Here is a 15117-nt window from a genome sequence, read left to right as displayed (position 1 = left end):
CTCCCATGCTATCAACATGACTTATCATTGATGAGGTTAGCCTTGATCATCTGGCCTAGGTAATATTTGCCAAGGTTCAGTCTGTTTAGCTTTTGACTTGCTGTTGGGACAGAGTGGCAACTTTCAAGCTCCTTATATGTGGAAGAGAAAACTAGTAGTCCCTGTTGTATTATTCTAGAAAATGATTTATTTCACCTATATTTTAAAACTGCTTAGAATTTTGCAAAATAGTCTCATGATTTTTTTTAAAAAGTCCATCTGTATTAGTGGTTATTTCTTTTTTGCCATTCATAATTTTGTATAATTTTGCTTTTCCCTTTTGTTTCTAGATTAAGTTAGCTAGTGATCTGTCTACCATGTTAAAATTTTCAACTGACACTTTGATTTTATTAGTTTAACTCTTTCTCTTTTTGAATCCATTAATTTTTGCTTTTATACTTGTTAATTTCCTCTGGCTTTCCTTTGTTTTCCTTTTATAGCTTTGTAAGTTGGGTGCTTAATTAATTTTCCTTTTGTATTTGTATTTCTATCGACACTTAACGCTAAAACAGCTTTAGTTGTATCACACAGATTTGATATGTTATATTTTCATGGTTGTTATTGTCAATAAATTTTGAAATCTTGATTTGTGTTTTCTATTGACCCAAGAGTTGTTTTATTAGCATGTTTTTTCAATTTTTACGTAAAAAGTTCCTTTAAAATTTTATTATTAATATCTAGGTTTATTACATTGTGTCAAATAATGCTGTTAGTATTATTTCCATTTTGGTATTTATGGACTTTTTCCTTTTTTTGGTTTAATATGGTAGTCAATTTTCATAACATGTTACATGTACAGTTAAGAAAGTATATTCCCTAATGTTAGAGTTTGACATATATCTACCATATTTTTGTACTGTTTATGTGTCATATATTTCTCTTTAATAATTCGTTGTTTGTCATTTTTTTCTTCACCATTTTCTAGTTGTTTTCTATAGCAATATTGAAATTAGCTAGTTTCTTAGTTCATATTCATTCCCTGGCTACAAAACTTGAGCAGCTTCTTGTTCAAGTGATGTATTGAAGAAATGTTCTGAGGAGAAAACAAGTGAGGGGTGCTGGATAGGGCAGGGGGGGGAAAGCTTCAGCCAGGTAAGGATGTGGGAGCCCAGGGGGAGTTTTGAACATGAATCATGCCATAGAGTGAGTCTGGCCCAAGGGGCTTGGAATTTTATGTTCCATATCACTTAGTAATTAGCTGTAGGCTGCAATCTGTGGGCTGGAAATAGTCTTCTGAGTGAGGCTGTTTCTGTTGCTTGTTGGCAATTCTCTCAGGAAGGGAGCACCTGTGAGCTGTTAGCAGCCCACACCGACAACAGCTAGGAGATAAATACACTGTCTTGGTAAAGTGGATCAGGGAAGGAAATAAAGACCATCTACTACAGCTAATAATCTCTTCTTCCCCTTTTCTGCCATTAAGTTTAAGAATTTTTTTCCCCCCATTGAAATAGAATGCAAACCACATGGAGAGGGGGTAAGTATGTATTGCCAAGCTTACCATTGTCTTACACGTATTTCACATATGTGTGCTACCAGCCCTGACATTTTGGGACGCTTGCTTTTAAGAAATGCCAAGGTAGCCATATTTAATTATCCTTGTTTATTTTTTATATATTTTTCTGGCATCAATTGTTTGAAAACTTTCTATCCATTCCAGGTATGAAAACATTTTTGGTGATACTTACCTAATTTTTTATTAGTGAAAAATGGTGATAGATGTGTGAGGCCTGTAAATTACCGATTGTAGGTATTTGCATGAGAAAGTTGTGAAGAGACTACTTTGTCTCACTCTGCTCCCCCTCTAGTGCCCTTCCTGTGAGCCTTCAGCGAAGGCTGGAAATGGAATTTGACCTTTTCCAGACTGTTTGCAGCCAGGGCTCTGTGTGTGATCCAGGTCCAGTCAAGCCGAGGCACCCACCAGAGTCACACAGGGGGAAAGTGGGAGAGGGATGAATTGGGGGACTGGGATTAACATATACACACTGCCATATGTAAAGCAGATAACTGATAAGGACCTGCTGTGCAGCCCAGGGAGCTCTATTCAGTACTCTGTAATGATGTGTATAACTGATTCACTTGGCTGTACAGCAGAAACTAAAGCAACATTGTCAATCAACTCTACTCCAATAAAAATTTTTAAAAAAAGATTTAATCTTGGGTCAGAGGTATCCAAGCCTCTGGGGCAGCTGTAACACAAGTTCTGTTGCCTGTTCCCTAACGTCCTGGATGCCAATTGGCAGATGCTGCTGCAGAAAAATCCCTGTAGTATGGTTGGGCATTTCTTCTGGTTGCATGGTTTCTATTTTTGCAGTGCTCCCTGAAACTATATCCTGCCTAAAAACTTGCAGTAAATCCCTCCCTCCTCAAACGATCTAGAGTGGATTTCATCGCCTGCAACTAAGAACAGTGGCCCAGTCAGTGACAGTAATAAATCTAAGTATGGCAGGATTATTCTCAAAATAATATCTCAGTGAAGTTACCACATTTTAGGTTCTGCTCCTTAACTTTGTGTGTCCAGGGACCCATCCCTGTCAGTTTTCTGAGGTAGTCAGGTTAAGAAATGGACTCATACTGTTACCATATGATCCTACAACCCCACTTCTGGGCATATATCTGGAGAAAACTGTAATTTGAAAAGATACATGCACCCCAATGTTCATAGAAGCACTATTTAAAAGACATGGAAGCAACCTAACTGTCCATCGACAGATGAGTGGATAAAGAAGTTGTGGTACATATATACAATGGAATATTGCTCAGGCATTAAAAAGAATGAAATAATGCCATTTGCAGCAACGTGGATGGACCTAGAGATTATCATACTAAGTGAAGTAAACCAGACAGAGAAAGACAGATGTCATATCATATCACTTATGTGGAATCTTAAAAAAAAAAAATGGATATAATTGAATTTATTTACAAAACAGACAGAGACAGACATAGAAAACAAACTTATGGTTAACAAAGGGGAAAGGGGGGAAACGATAAATTAGGAGGTTGGGATTAACATATACACACTACAATATATAAAATAGATAACCAACAAAGACCTACTATACAGAATGGGGAACTACACTCAATATGTATATGTGTGTGTGTGTATATATATATATATATATATATCTGAGACACTGTGCTGTACACCTGAAACTAATACAGCATTGTAAATCAACTATACTTCAATTAAAAAAAAAAGAAAAAGAAACAGACTCATACGACTGAAACTGACATGAAGACAAATGATACTGAGGTGGGCATAAGCATGCATGGTAATTAAACAGTCAAGATGTCAGGGAAATTTCTGCCTAAACACAAGCTATAATATATGATCTTAAGTATGGGTAAAGAAAACTGGGACTGAGTAAAAAGATGGCAGAAATGAACCTCACAGAAACCAATATGTTAATATTTATCAAGTATCAAAAACATGATGATAACATCAGCTGCACAATAGCTTTGCAGAGTCTCTCTTCTGTTTCTCAGGGGATGCTCTCAGGGTGGTGGTAAAGGTGGCAGAGCAGTCAGTGTGGGGTATCAGACACTTGTCCTAATATCCAGGATCTGTCCTGAAGTCTTGCCATGCTATACTCATGTATGTCATGGATTCTCCTCTTTCTTGTACCCACATTTTAGGACCTAGGAATTTTCTTTTTATGTCTACTTAGAGGCATGGTTATAGGCTATCATAACATGAAATGCCGAATCATAATGAGTGAGTGAGAGAATATAGAGCAAAAACTGGAGGGATTTATATGACCTTGTGACAAACCTCTCAGATAATAGCCTGAAGGACTTGTCAGTAGGACTAGAAAGCTTCAAGTTGGTTGACCAAAACATCCCCCTACCATGGGCAGACCTGGATGAACATCATGAAATTCAAATTTCTTACCTTTTTGTGTGTGTGTTTATTAGTTTATTTTAAGACATGTATTACCTCTCTGTGTAATATGTTACAATCTGGACTCTGTCTAGACATACATCTTGAGATTTGATTGGAGTACGTTCTACCCACCCTTTTTCTGATTAATTCTTAGGTTACTACATTTAGAGCAGAGGTAGGGAGAAAAGTTGATTTCTTGATTTACCCTTCAGAAGACAATCTTATTTCCAAATTCTTGGAGTGGGTCTCATTCAAACCATCAAATACTGACAACACCAGTCTGCCAATATTCTCAAGAAATATCTACCTACACAGTCTATCTTTAGACTTTAAGAATGAAGGCTTGTGAAATTTATCTTCCCTCTAATTTTAAACTTAAATTTTAAGATCTATTTTTTCCTGCAAATGCAAGTGATTATTCCCAGTCATTTTGACTGTATCTTGGCTGTGTTTCAGTTACTTACAGCTAGCATATTTTAATAAAAATTAATTTTTAAAAATCTAGCATTTAGTTTAAAATTTAAAGAAAAACTTCAATCATGTTATAGGATTTATCTCTAACCAGTGTGACCTGTCATTTTTGATATATTCTATCTAAAAAAATTATTTGAAGAAACTTGGCACTGCAGTATAGTTAATACAACTATATCTTTGCCACCAAAACTAGCAAAAAGTCAATTCACACTTAGGATCAATTTTGTAAGTTTTATTAAAAATAGAACATCATCTTAAAGAAATGTTTGGGGAGTTTGAGACATGGCTAAAAGATGGTGAATGAGTCCCAAAGAGTCTATTTAAAAGCTCTGTCTAGAAAAATCAAAGAAGATGCCTTTCCCCCTCTTATTAGGAAGCATTTTGACATTATGAATAGTCACAGGAATAAGTTATTTTATACTGATTGTAAAATATACTATAGATGCTCCTCTAGGCTTTATAAGAAAGAGTTCCCCCAAATCTCTCCTTTAATATGCATTTCTGGAATTAAAGTAAGTCTGGATAATTTTTTTAAAAGGTTTACAATTGCAGGTGTGCTGTGATTGCATTTTTGCTACAATACTACTCATACTATTATCCTTGGTAGCCTTTCTCTCTCTTTTGGCTCTTTATCTTTAGCAAGACCAGTTTTGGAAAGAACTTGCCATAGTTTACAATACAAATACAAGAACAGTGAGGGCCATTAACACAAGAACAGTAACGCCATTAACAAAATATAAACACAAATACCAAAACAGGAAAAAGAGCAGAACTCAATGTTCTGCTCAAGATTTACCAGACACTGAAAGTTATTGTGATCAAGTCCAAACTTTAAGGCTACTCTGTCTGGATTCAAGTAGAGGGACTTGTGAAGTTTGTGGTGGCAGGAAGACTAAGGATCATCAGAGGTAAACCTTTACCTTGGCCTTTGGTTTGGTTCCTTCTGGGAAAGGAATTTATCTCAGGGTCTATTTATAAGGAGAATGTAATGCACAGTGCCTGACAAGCAATCTCAGAGAAAATGTAGGCGCATTTAACATCTTACTGACTTTTACATCTCCTGTAAAAATTTTATTGAATAGACTGAGCTCCAAAGAAACAAGTTTTTCTCCAACTTCTGCCTTCAGACATGTTCTAGAGATCATCATTTCCCACCTCTTGTGGGTATTATAGATTCCACAGGTTTCTACAAATAGTTCCCTTTTGATTTATAGTATGAAACTATAAATCAACAAGAGGAAAGCTGGAAAATTTAGAAGCATGAGGGAACTAAACAACATACTCCTGAACAACCAATGGGTCAAAGAAGGAATCGAAAGAGAAATTTAAATATATCTCAAAATAAATGAAAATGAAAACACAATAACCAAAACCTATGGGATGCTGCAGCAGCAGTTCGTAAAGGGAAGTTCATAGTGATAAATGTATATGTTAAGAGAAAGATGTCAAATAAACAACATAACTTTACACTTCAAAGAACTAGAAACAAAAGAACAAACTAAGCTCAAAGTAAGCAGAAAGAAGGTCATAACAAAGATCAGCATGGAAATAAATGAAATAGAGACTAGAAAGATAAAAGGTCAGTGAAACTGTTATCTGCTGTTTAAAAGATAAAATGGACAAACCTGAGGAAAAAAGAAGACACAAATAAAATCAGAAATGAAAGAGGAGACATAACTGACACCACAGAAATACATAGATCATAAGAGACTACTGTGAACAATTACATGCCAAAAATTAGGTAACCTAGAAGAAATGGATAAATTCCTAGAAACATAAAAGTATCTAAGACTGAATCGTGAAGAAATAGAAAATATAAACAGATCAACAATGATTAAGAAGATTGAATCAGTAATCAAAAACCTCTTAACAACAAGAAAAGCCCAAGACCAGATGATTTTACTAGTGAATTTTACCAAACATTTAAAGAAGAATTAACAATAATCCTTCTTGAACTCTTCCAAAAATTGAAGAGGAGGGAACACTTTCAAATTAATTTTATGAAACCAGCTTACCCTGATACCAAAGCTAGACAAGAACACTGATGAACATAGATGTAAAAATCCTCAACAAAATACAAGCAAATCAAGTTCATCAGTACATTAAATGAATCATACATCACACGATCAAGAGGACTTTATCCGTGGGACGCAAAGATGATTCAACATGCACAAATCAATAAATGTGATACACCACATGAATAGAATGAAAGATAAAATTCAAATGATCATCTCAATAGATGTTATGAATAATGAGAGTTATATAGGGTAGACTGCTTACAAGTTGGACAATACAGGTATATAGGCCCTTGGTGCCTGAATCTCATATCTAGCTAACTCAAGCTCTCAAAAGAATTTCCTTGTTCTTAGCCCAAACCTCTCTGTTATTCTTTCTAAAGTATCTTCCTTTTAAATCCTAACCAAATTTAATTTAATCCAAATTAAAACTTTTCACTTCTAATCATAGAACATTTTTATTTTATGGAATAGATTTTAATCTATTTACTACTTTTAATGTCAACTTTCCATGGCATGTCCATTAGCTGAATATTCAATAACAGATGATCAGGGGTTTCCTCAAAACTTGTATATGAGGAAATTGCACATAGTACCCAAGATTTGGGGGAATGCAGAAAATTTTCAGACCATGAATGTTTCCATTTTTTTCTAATGGAATGTGAGGGTTTATTTTATTCTGAAGGACTTTAAAGGGAGGGATACATGATAAAAAGCCTGTAAAAGGTGAAATATGTGATGTTTGAAGTCTCATGGTAGACTTTTTATATATATTTTTAAAAAACACTCATCTAGATGAGGTGCTTTGAGCAGTTCTGAAAAATGTAGTTCCAGAAAGCAACTGCTTTGATTCTTAAGGAAGAAATTCTAAATAATGCAAAATTTTTATAAGCATCTGGGTTTTTGATAATTCTGTCTACCTACAACAAACTTGTGAGTGCATAACCACTATTTTAATAACTATTTTCCCTACACTAGTGTGTAATAACCATATTTGACTTTGCTTATGCAGGCCATAAGTTCCAAAAGGCAATTTCCTGGGCCACAAACGCATCCATTTGAAAACACTTGAGATTGAATCAACACACTTTAATAAAAAAGGATGTATAATCTAAAAAACCAAACCAAAACAAAACAATAAAAACTCTTCACTTCTTTAAAATTTATCTCTTCGTTTCCTTTCCTTTTCCTTTGCTTCTTAGGTCTGGTATTAACAAACAGTATGAACTTAGGTAATTCATATGACTTTTGTCGGTCTGTTTCCCAGGATTGGATGATCATGACCTAACTTGTCCAGTTGAAAATGATTAAATGTACGTGGAAGCTCTTTGTGAACTATTAGATACCACAATGATAAGAGGCAGTTATTATTTCTGTTTCTACATTTTATTTTATTAATTTCTTGATACCTTCCACTGGCTCTAACATCCCGACCTCATGCATATCCTTCCTGGATACCTTTTCCATTGCACCTTACTCAAAATAAGACAGCGAGAGTATTACAAATATTTAACAACTTCTGGAAGAGTATCTGTGTATTTGATAGTTGGGAGCGGAGGGGGAAGGTTTTTCTTTTGTCTCTCTTCTCTATTTACACATATGTGTGGAATACAGTTTCTGTTTCAGCTTTCTGAGATTTTTAGAACATGCAATATGTGGATACAAATGACCAATAGCAATAATTCAAATTTCAGTTGCTTTTTTGTCTCACTTATTCTGGTAGGCTCCCAAACTCTTGCAACCTGCCACCCCACCAGCTTCCTAAGCATTCCTGGGATTATCTGGTCAGATAACGCAAGGTTGTTATCTATGTTTTATTTTCCTTTATTTACCCAGTCCCATTTCATCTGGTTATGACTCTGCTCCCCAGACATTACTGCATTCACCAAGTTCTGTCCCACCTTCTACTCCAGTTGAACCATTGGAGCTTGGGAAATGCTAAGGCTGCATGGGGTGCTACTGTGAAGTGGGAAAATATGCTTTACTCCCCTTTCTATGTAACAGTAGAAATGCTGCTGAGATATATCAAATGGAACAGAGTCTTTGGAAAAAGTTTTTTCAGTTTGTAATTATACTTCACACCCTTAGTTTCAAATATGAATTCAAGGGATGACTTGACTGGGAGACAAGTCAGAGTGATAGACCCAAGACCAGATCAGAATTTCTATTACCTTCCAGGACTAAGCTTTCTTTTGCGGTCAAAACTTGAGATACCTGCATTCTTTTTCTTGTAGGTTGGTTTTTTCCTCGGGAGGTGTTTGAGCCTTCTCATGGCAGAACCAGAAGTTCAGTTCATCAGACATGCCCCATATATATAAAAGGTGCAAACAATTATATTCATAAACTCTGGCATCAGAATGCTTTAAGAGATGAAGCTGTCCTTAGGAAAAATACCTTGACAAGTGCCTGGAACAGATGGAAGCTGAGACTCAAAGGTCCAGAGGTTGGCAATTACTAAGACACTTTGTTGCTAGTGGGTGAGGGTGAAGAGGAGAGAAATAAGGAGAGAGATGCCGTGGGGTTAAGGTAGGACTTAGCCCTATAAGGAAAAGAGTATGAGAGAAACCTATGGGATTGGGAGGTTGAAAGGACTTCTAAAGAACAGGAAAGTCCTGTACGTGATTCTAATTCGATTCCTGTGTGGTTCCTGTATTCTTATCCATTTGGGAAGGACTTTGGATTGTCAGAGAACACAGAATAGAAAATTACAGAAAACTTAAGCCAATGTCACTCAGATTTTACAAAGAGGAGTTCCCAGCTGATATCTGGGTTATGTATGGAAGAGAATGAGCTAAGCCTCAATCTGGGAATATTTCTAGAAAGTCCATTCCAACTTGTGGTACCATGAAGAGGCAAGAATCCAGCCAATGGAAACTGTGTGCAGTTGGTCAAATTAAATTGCCAATATTTGAAGAGGTTCCAGGGTGACCCTAGATTGGGTAAGTCATCTGCTATTCTGGGGGAAGTAATGTCTTGGCAAGAAAAAGAAGAGTTAAAATTTGACTTGAATATTAAAAGCATAAAGGCACAGTATTTGGAAGAGACACAAATAAGGAAAACCATATTATTGAATAAAAGTACAGAAGCAACGGAGAGAGAGATACAAGATCTCTTCTTGACTAAAATATGGAAAGTAAATCAAGGGCTTAGCATGGAGAACATTCAGGATGTGGGCAATAAATTCTTGTGGGGAAGGGATTCATATTAGTATGAAGAATTGGCAGTCATGGAATGGGTCAAATAAAAACAAAATGCAGATACCGTGACTTTGGGTCTCTTGTGTTGAATATACTGGGAGAAAGATTTCAGAGGTAGAGAGGACTAAGGAGAGATGGACATGTCATGAGAAAGTTGGGGCCAACCTGGGGACTGTGGAAAGCAAAATAAGGGAGTGGCATAGAATAGAGAAGGGATTGCTTGTTTGGAGATAGATGGCTGTAGGGAAAGAGATTGAGGCTTGCATTTATGGTGCATCACCATCACGCAGGGGATTGTGAAGAGTCCTGCAGGTTAGGTTATTGATATTAGTTGTATCAGTGCAAACACCCATTTGCCCAGGGGTCTTCTTGTCCCCTGTGCCTCAGGCAGCCTCTAGGTCCCAGCACTTTACCTTTAAAACCCTTTTCAGTTTAGGGCTGCTCGGCATCCGTGAAGTCAAATGAATAGAGACTAGAGCACAGATGATAGCTTCCCAGGCCCAGAACCAGAACCCCTTATTAAAAAGGACACTCCACATGGAGATTAGTAGGGTGAGAAAATAAGAGGTGAAGAAAATGAGGAAGACGGCAAGAGACCTCAGGGCAGTAGAGTGAGCTTCCAGGCTGGAGAGTGGCTGGTGTGATGATCTTTCATCTGCCTCAGGTGTTGGAATAATAAGGCCATGAGCAAGACGGTGGAGGCCAGGAACAGGAGGAAAGGAATAATCAACACAACCACTTGTGACACATGGAAGAATCCCACAGGAATATCTCAAGTCTCTCAGTCATGGTGCTGTTTCTAGGGAAATGCCTCATGGAGATTAGTTGAATCTTGCTGTAATGCCCAACAGCTGCAAAGATGATAGACACACAAGAAATCAGCAGAGAACCCAGCAACAGCCAAGGAACCAACCTCACAATTCTCCACTTCAGCCAGAAGATGGGGTGGCTGAAGGAGGAGAGTTTGACACAGTAGAAGACAGCAAACATGCTGGTCAACCAGAATGAAAGAATGTTAGTAAATTCCCAGACGATACTGAAGTGCCAAAATTTGTAATTAGGGTAGAAGTGGGAGCAAAAGTTGTACAGCATCGATGACCACAGTTGACAGAAGCAGCAGACACCCAGGCCGGTGAGAATCATTTCCACAGGTGACAGCCTTTGGAAACTTACCCACTCTGTGCCCAGCACTACAACAGTTAAGCTGCTCTGCATAATTATTGTCAAGAGCTTCAGCATATAGATGATCATGAAGAAGACAGAGTTGGATGGTTATCATCCTTCTATTCCAAAGAAACTTCCTGGGCACAGACTCAGAATCTCTGCAACAATTTCCAGGTAGGGACCAGATTCCTGGCCCCACTAGTGTTTCACACAAGAAAATATCTCCCTCTGGATGCAAATTTTTCTGGGCTTATTTTTGACTTTCCCATTTTCCTATCTGCAGGATTTGCTTATGCTTTGCCTGCTGGTTTGTTATCAGGCCTGGATGCAGGGAAATGTTGTTTGAGTGTGGATTCTTGCTCCTGAGGTGATTTGATTATTCCCATAAAAAGCATCCCTAGGGTTTCCCTGGTGGCGCAGTGGTTGAGAGTCCGCCTGCCGATGCAGGGGACACGGGTTCGTGCCCCGGTCCGGGAAGATCCCACATGCCGCGGAGCGGCCTGGGCCCGTGAGCCATGGCTGCTGAGCCTGCGCGTCTGGAGCCTGTGCTCCGCAACGGGAGAGGCCACAACAGTGAGAGGCCTGCGTACCACAAAAAAAAAAAAAGCATCCGTATTTCATAACCATGCTGTTTATTTCTTCTTTATCTGCCTGAGGTGTCTTTAGGTTATTTCCCCATCTTTTAAATAGAATACCCTCAGTCTTTTAACCTAAAGTTTGAACCACAGGATAGATAAATCCTTCTATGTCCATTCACATCCTGGGTAACATTTTCTGCTCATTGAGTGCTGTAACAATGTCAACTTCAGAAACCATGTGTCCCCAGCTTCTACAGCAGCTGGGCGTGGATGCTACAATCAAAGCTTGAATGCATAGAAAAAGCAATAAAGAAAATCTTTGCTTTGAGATTCCACCCACGAACTTGCTGGAAGCTGAGACCTTCAAGTATCCTCATCCAAGATGGGCCACTTTCTTTACTGCCCATTGAATTTCTCAACTCAGAGAAATCACTGCATGGTGCCCCCAGTACTCTCCCTACAATTGAGGTGTGGCCTCCTTGGCTATTGTTCTGCCGATTCCTGTGCCTTGAGCTCATGCTTTATATATGTTTGGGAAATGTTCTTGTTCCATTATCATCACCATTTTTTCCCCCCTTACATGGCGAGGCTCTGTTTGTCACTGCTACCATTGCTCAAGATGAATGGAAAGAGGGCCCTCTTACCTCTAGTAAAACCATTTTGAAGCATGAGGTCTACTGAATAGAGAAGCGTAGAAGCCTTGCTCTCTTTATTTGTTTGTTTATGTATTATTGTCTTCAAGCTTTCCCTTCTCTAACCAGCCTGTGGAGACAAAGGTAATCGCTGTTGATGGTAACTTCGATGTCCCTGGCCCTGCTGTAATCTGGTTCTGTAAAGTTGTAGCCCTCTGTCAAGTCCCCACTAGGTGTTTCTGGAAGTGTCTCATGAGGGCTCACAAGCAAGTCTGACCCCAGTGGATGTGGAATGGGCTGACCCGTCAGGCATCTGCTGAGGATAGGCACTTGGCAGCTGCTTCCCTGTCCAGCTGTGTAGCCTGGCCTGGGCCGCACTGTCCCGTCTGTGCTCTTGCTGCTCGAAGTTCCACCCCATAGGCCCTGAGGCTGAGCTGAGCAGCCAGATGTCTGTGGGGAAGCAGCCCAGTATTCACACTCTGAGAGCTGTTTGAGGAAACTTGGAAGCTTAACCCTTAGTCCTTCTATTCTTTGTAATCTCACTAGAGGCAAATTTGATGTGCAGTTGCCCAAACAACTACAAGAGCACCCTCTTGAAGCAAGCCCTTTTTCTATCTCGATTCTGGGACCACAGTTCCAAGTATCCAATGTCACTGGTGTGGAAGTGAATGCGTGGTGGTGTGTGGTACCTTGGAATATGAAGATGGTAATTGAAAGCCTCAGAGACACAAAGATCCCTATAAGCAGGACGCTTGTGATTTTGTAGACTTTCAATGCTGTTTTAGACAAGGGACAAACTACACCTTACTTCTAAATAACTCAGTATTTAGGAATCCAGAGCTATATATGCAGACCAGAAAATGAATTCAGGAAATTAGTTCTGGAAAACTATACCAGATAGACACCAAATATTTAATTAGTGCCTTCAAAATTGAGAGGATAATTCTGATAATTACTAGTTGATGAGGGAGACAAAGTGAAAGTCATAGAATCCTTGAAAGTAAAACAAGAAACCACTGAACTCATGGTGCAAAGGTAAACCACACTTAAAAATTACACTAAGAAACAATATTAGAAAGCATCTGATCTGCATTCTCAACAAAATGCAAGAATCAGGAAATTTTAAAAGGGAGATGGCACCTTTTAGTTTTCAATTAAAAGGTGAATTGGTTGAGATGTATCCAGGTATAAGAAGGGAGAAAGAGGGCTTCCCTGGTGGCGCAGTGGTAGAGAGTCCGCCTGCGGATGCAGGGGACACGGGTTCGTGCCGCGGTCCGGGAAGATCCCACATGCCGCAGAGCGGCTGGGCCCGTGAGCCATGGCCGCTGAGCCTGCGCGTCCGGAGCCTGTGCTCCACAATGGGAGAGCCCACAGCAGTGAGAGGCCCGCGTACCGCAAAAAAAAAAAAAAGAAGGGAGAAAGATAAGAAATGATATGACATGAAATATACAATAATAGCATTAACACCTGCCTTTTGTCCTGGGTACACTAGGCATGTTGCCTCCAGTATTCACTGCCTCATTCTGAGAACCCTCAAGGTCTGGGTCTACTGCACTCCACAGGGGCACGCTCCATAATGATAGTGACCAATCGAATAACCCAGATTCTCTTTGTGAAAGTTTGAATGTGAGACATATAAAGTGAGTCCCTAACTGGTGGTTGATGTTCCCTGGGGTTAGGAGTTTAAAGGCTGGCTCTTTTCTTGTGTGGGCCTGTGAATCCTGCAGAGCAATCTCTGGGGTCCCTTGATTCAGCAACCAGAACACAACAGCACCTAGTAGGTACTTAGAAAATAGCTGTTGAATGAATGATGAGTACAAGGAGAGCAGACCATGTGTCCTACTATATCACAAGTGTAAGGGCCTTGAAAATCATAAAGCTAGCCTCCTAGTATAATAGAGAAATGCACACATGTGATTATACTCTTATGTCATTTCAAATAATTGAAATTGACAAAGATGCTAAAATATAAGTGTGCCCAAATTGACAATATTTTAGGGAAAAACTTGTGGCTTGGGCATTTAATTTGAACAAATGCTTCAAAATTGAATGAGACAAATGGTGATTATAAGTTCTTATACATCATATGTGACATTGTGGAGAGTGGTTCCCATGATCTGCACTGCTGTGAATGTGCATTTATTGATCAGTGTTTGGACCAGTGGGGCTGGCAAATGGACCCCAAGTTAGTACAGTATGAACTCAACAATGTGACTTCAACAATTGTTAATATAACGTAGTAGTTTATTTACATCGTTAATGTCCCCCTTCCAGAATATTGACATCCTAATGCCCCAAACCTGTGAATATGTTACCGTATGTGGCAAAAGGGACTGTGCAGTTGTGATTAAGGACCTTGAGTGGGGAGATTATCCTGGAAAACCTGGGTGGGCCCAATGTAATTACAAAGGTCTTTATAAGAGGAGGCAGGAGGGTGAGAGTCAGAGAAGGAGATTATACAATGGAACAGATCAGAGTCATGAGCCAGGTAATGCACAGGAAGCTTCTTTTCAGTCTGTGCTTAGTCTCATTTTTCAGGATATATTTGTTCTGTGGAGGAAGACGGCATTCATCCTTGAAGGTTGTGGGAAAAATGATTTCATCCTCACCTTAAAATGAAGAACACACTTTGTTTACCTGCCTTCCCCTTTACAATTCCCTTTCCTGAAAAATAGAACTCATTTCCCCACAGGCTTGTCATGGAGTTTTGCCTTTGACCCTTGTTAAACCAATCCCAAATTTGACCAAAAAATAGTGGAATCAGATGTTTCCCAATTAGCCAAACACATTTTCTTCCTTGTGTTACTGGAATTGTGTAACAGTCAGAATCGATCTTTTTCACGTGGCAATGGCTCCCAAAGGGTCAGCATTTGAAAAGAATATCTAATAGTAACTAATGTGGTCCAAGCACAGGATCCGAACTCATTCTGTCTTCTATTTTTAATTCTGCCATCAACCTGTGCAGCCTGAAGCAAGTTCATTTTTTTCTTGCTTTTTATCTCATTCTTTAAGAATCATAGCATTAATTTGTTTAGTCTCCAATTTATTGAATGTACGCATTACTGAAACCCTGGGAGCATATACCCACTCAGTTGGCAAATTGCAAATTGTAGAAAATACAAGAACTATAATTTAATA

General features: G+C 38.8%; 1 protein-coding gene across 1 annotated transcript; it reads right to left on the bottom strand.

Annotated features, from left to right (window-relative positions):
- Positions 1-9988: 9988 nt before the first annotated feature.
- On the bottom strand, positions 9989-10884 carry TAS2R16 (taste 2 receptor member 16). Its single transcript, XM_032642565.1, is given in 4 exon segments — positions 9989-10236; positions 10239-10344; positions 10347-10866; positions 10868-10884. Coding segments are annotated over 4 exon segments (891 nt in total).
- Positions 10885-15117: the final 4233 nt, after the last annotated feature.

Source organism: Phocoena sinus, chromosome 9 (genome assembly GCF_008692025.1).
Source record: "Phocoena sinus isolate mPhoSin1 chromosome 9, mPhoSin1.pri, whole genome shotgun sequence".
Classification (NCBI taxonomy): Eukaryota; Metazoa; Chordata; class Mammalia; order Artiodactyla; family Phocoenidae; genus Phocoena; species Phocoena sinus.
Note: the sequence above shows the minus strand (reverse complement) of the source record. Positions and strands in the feature narration are given on the sequence as shown.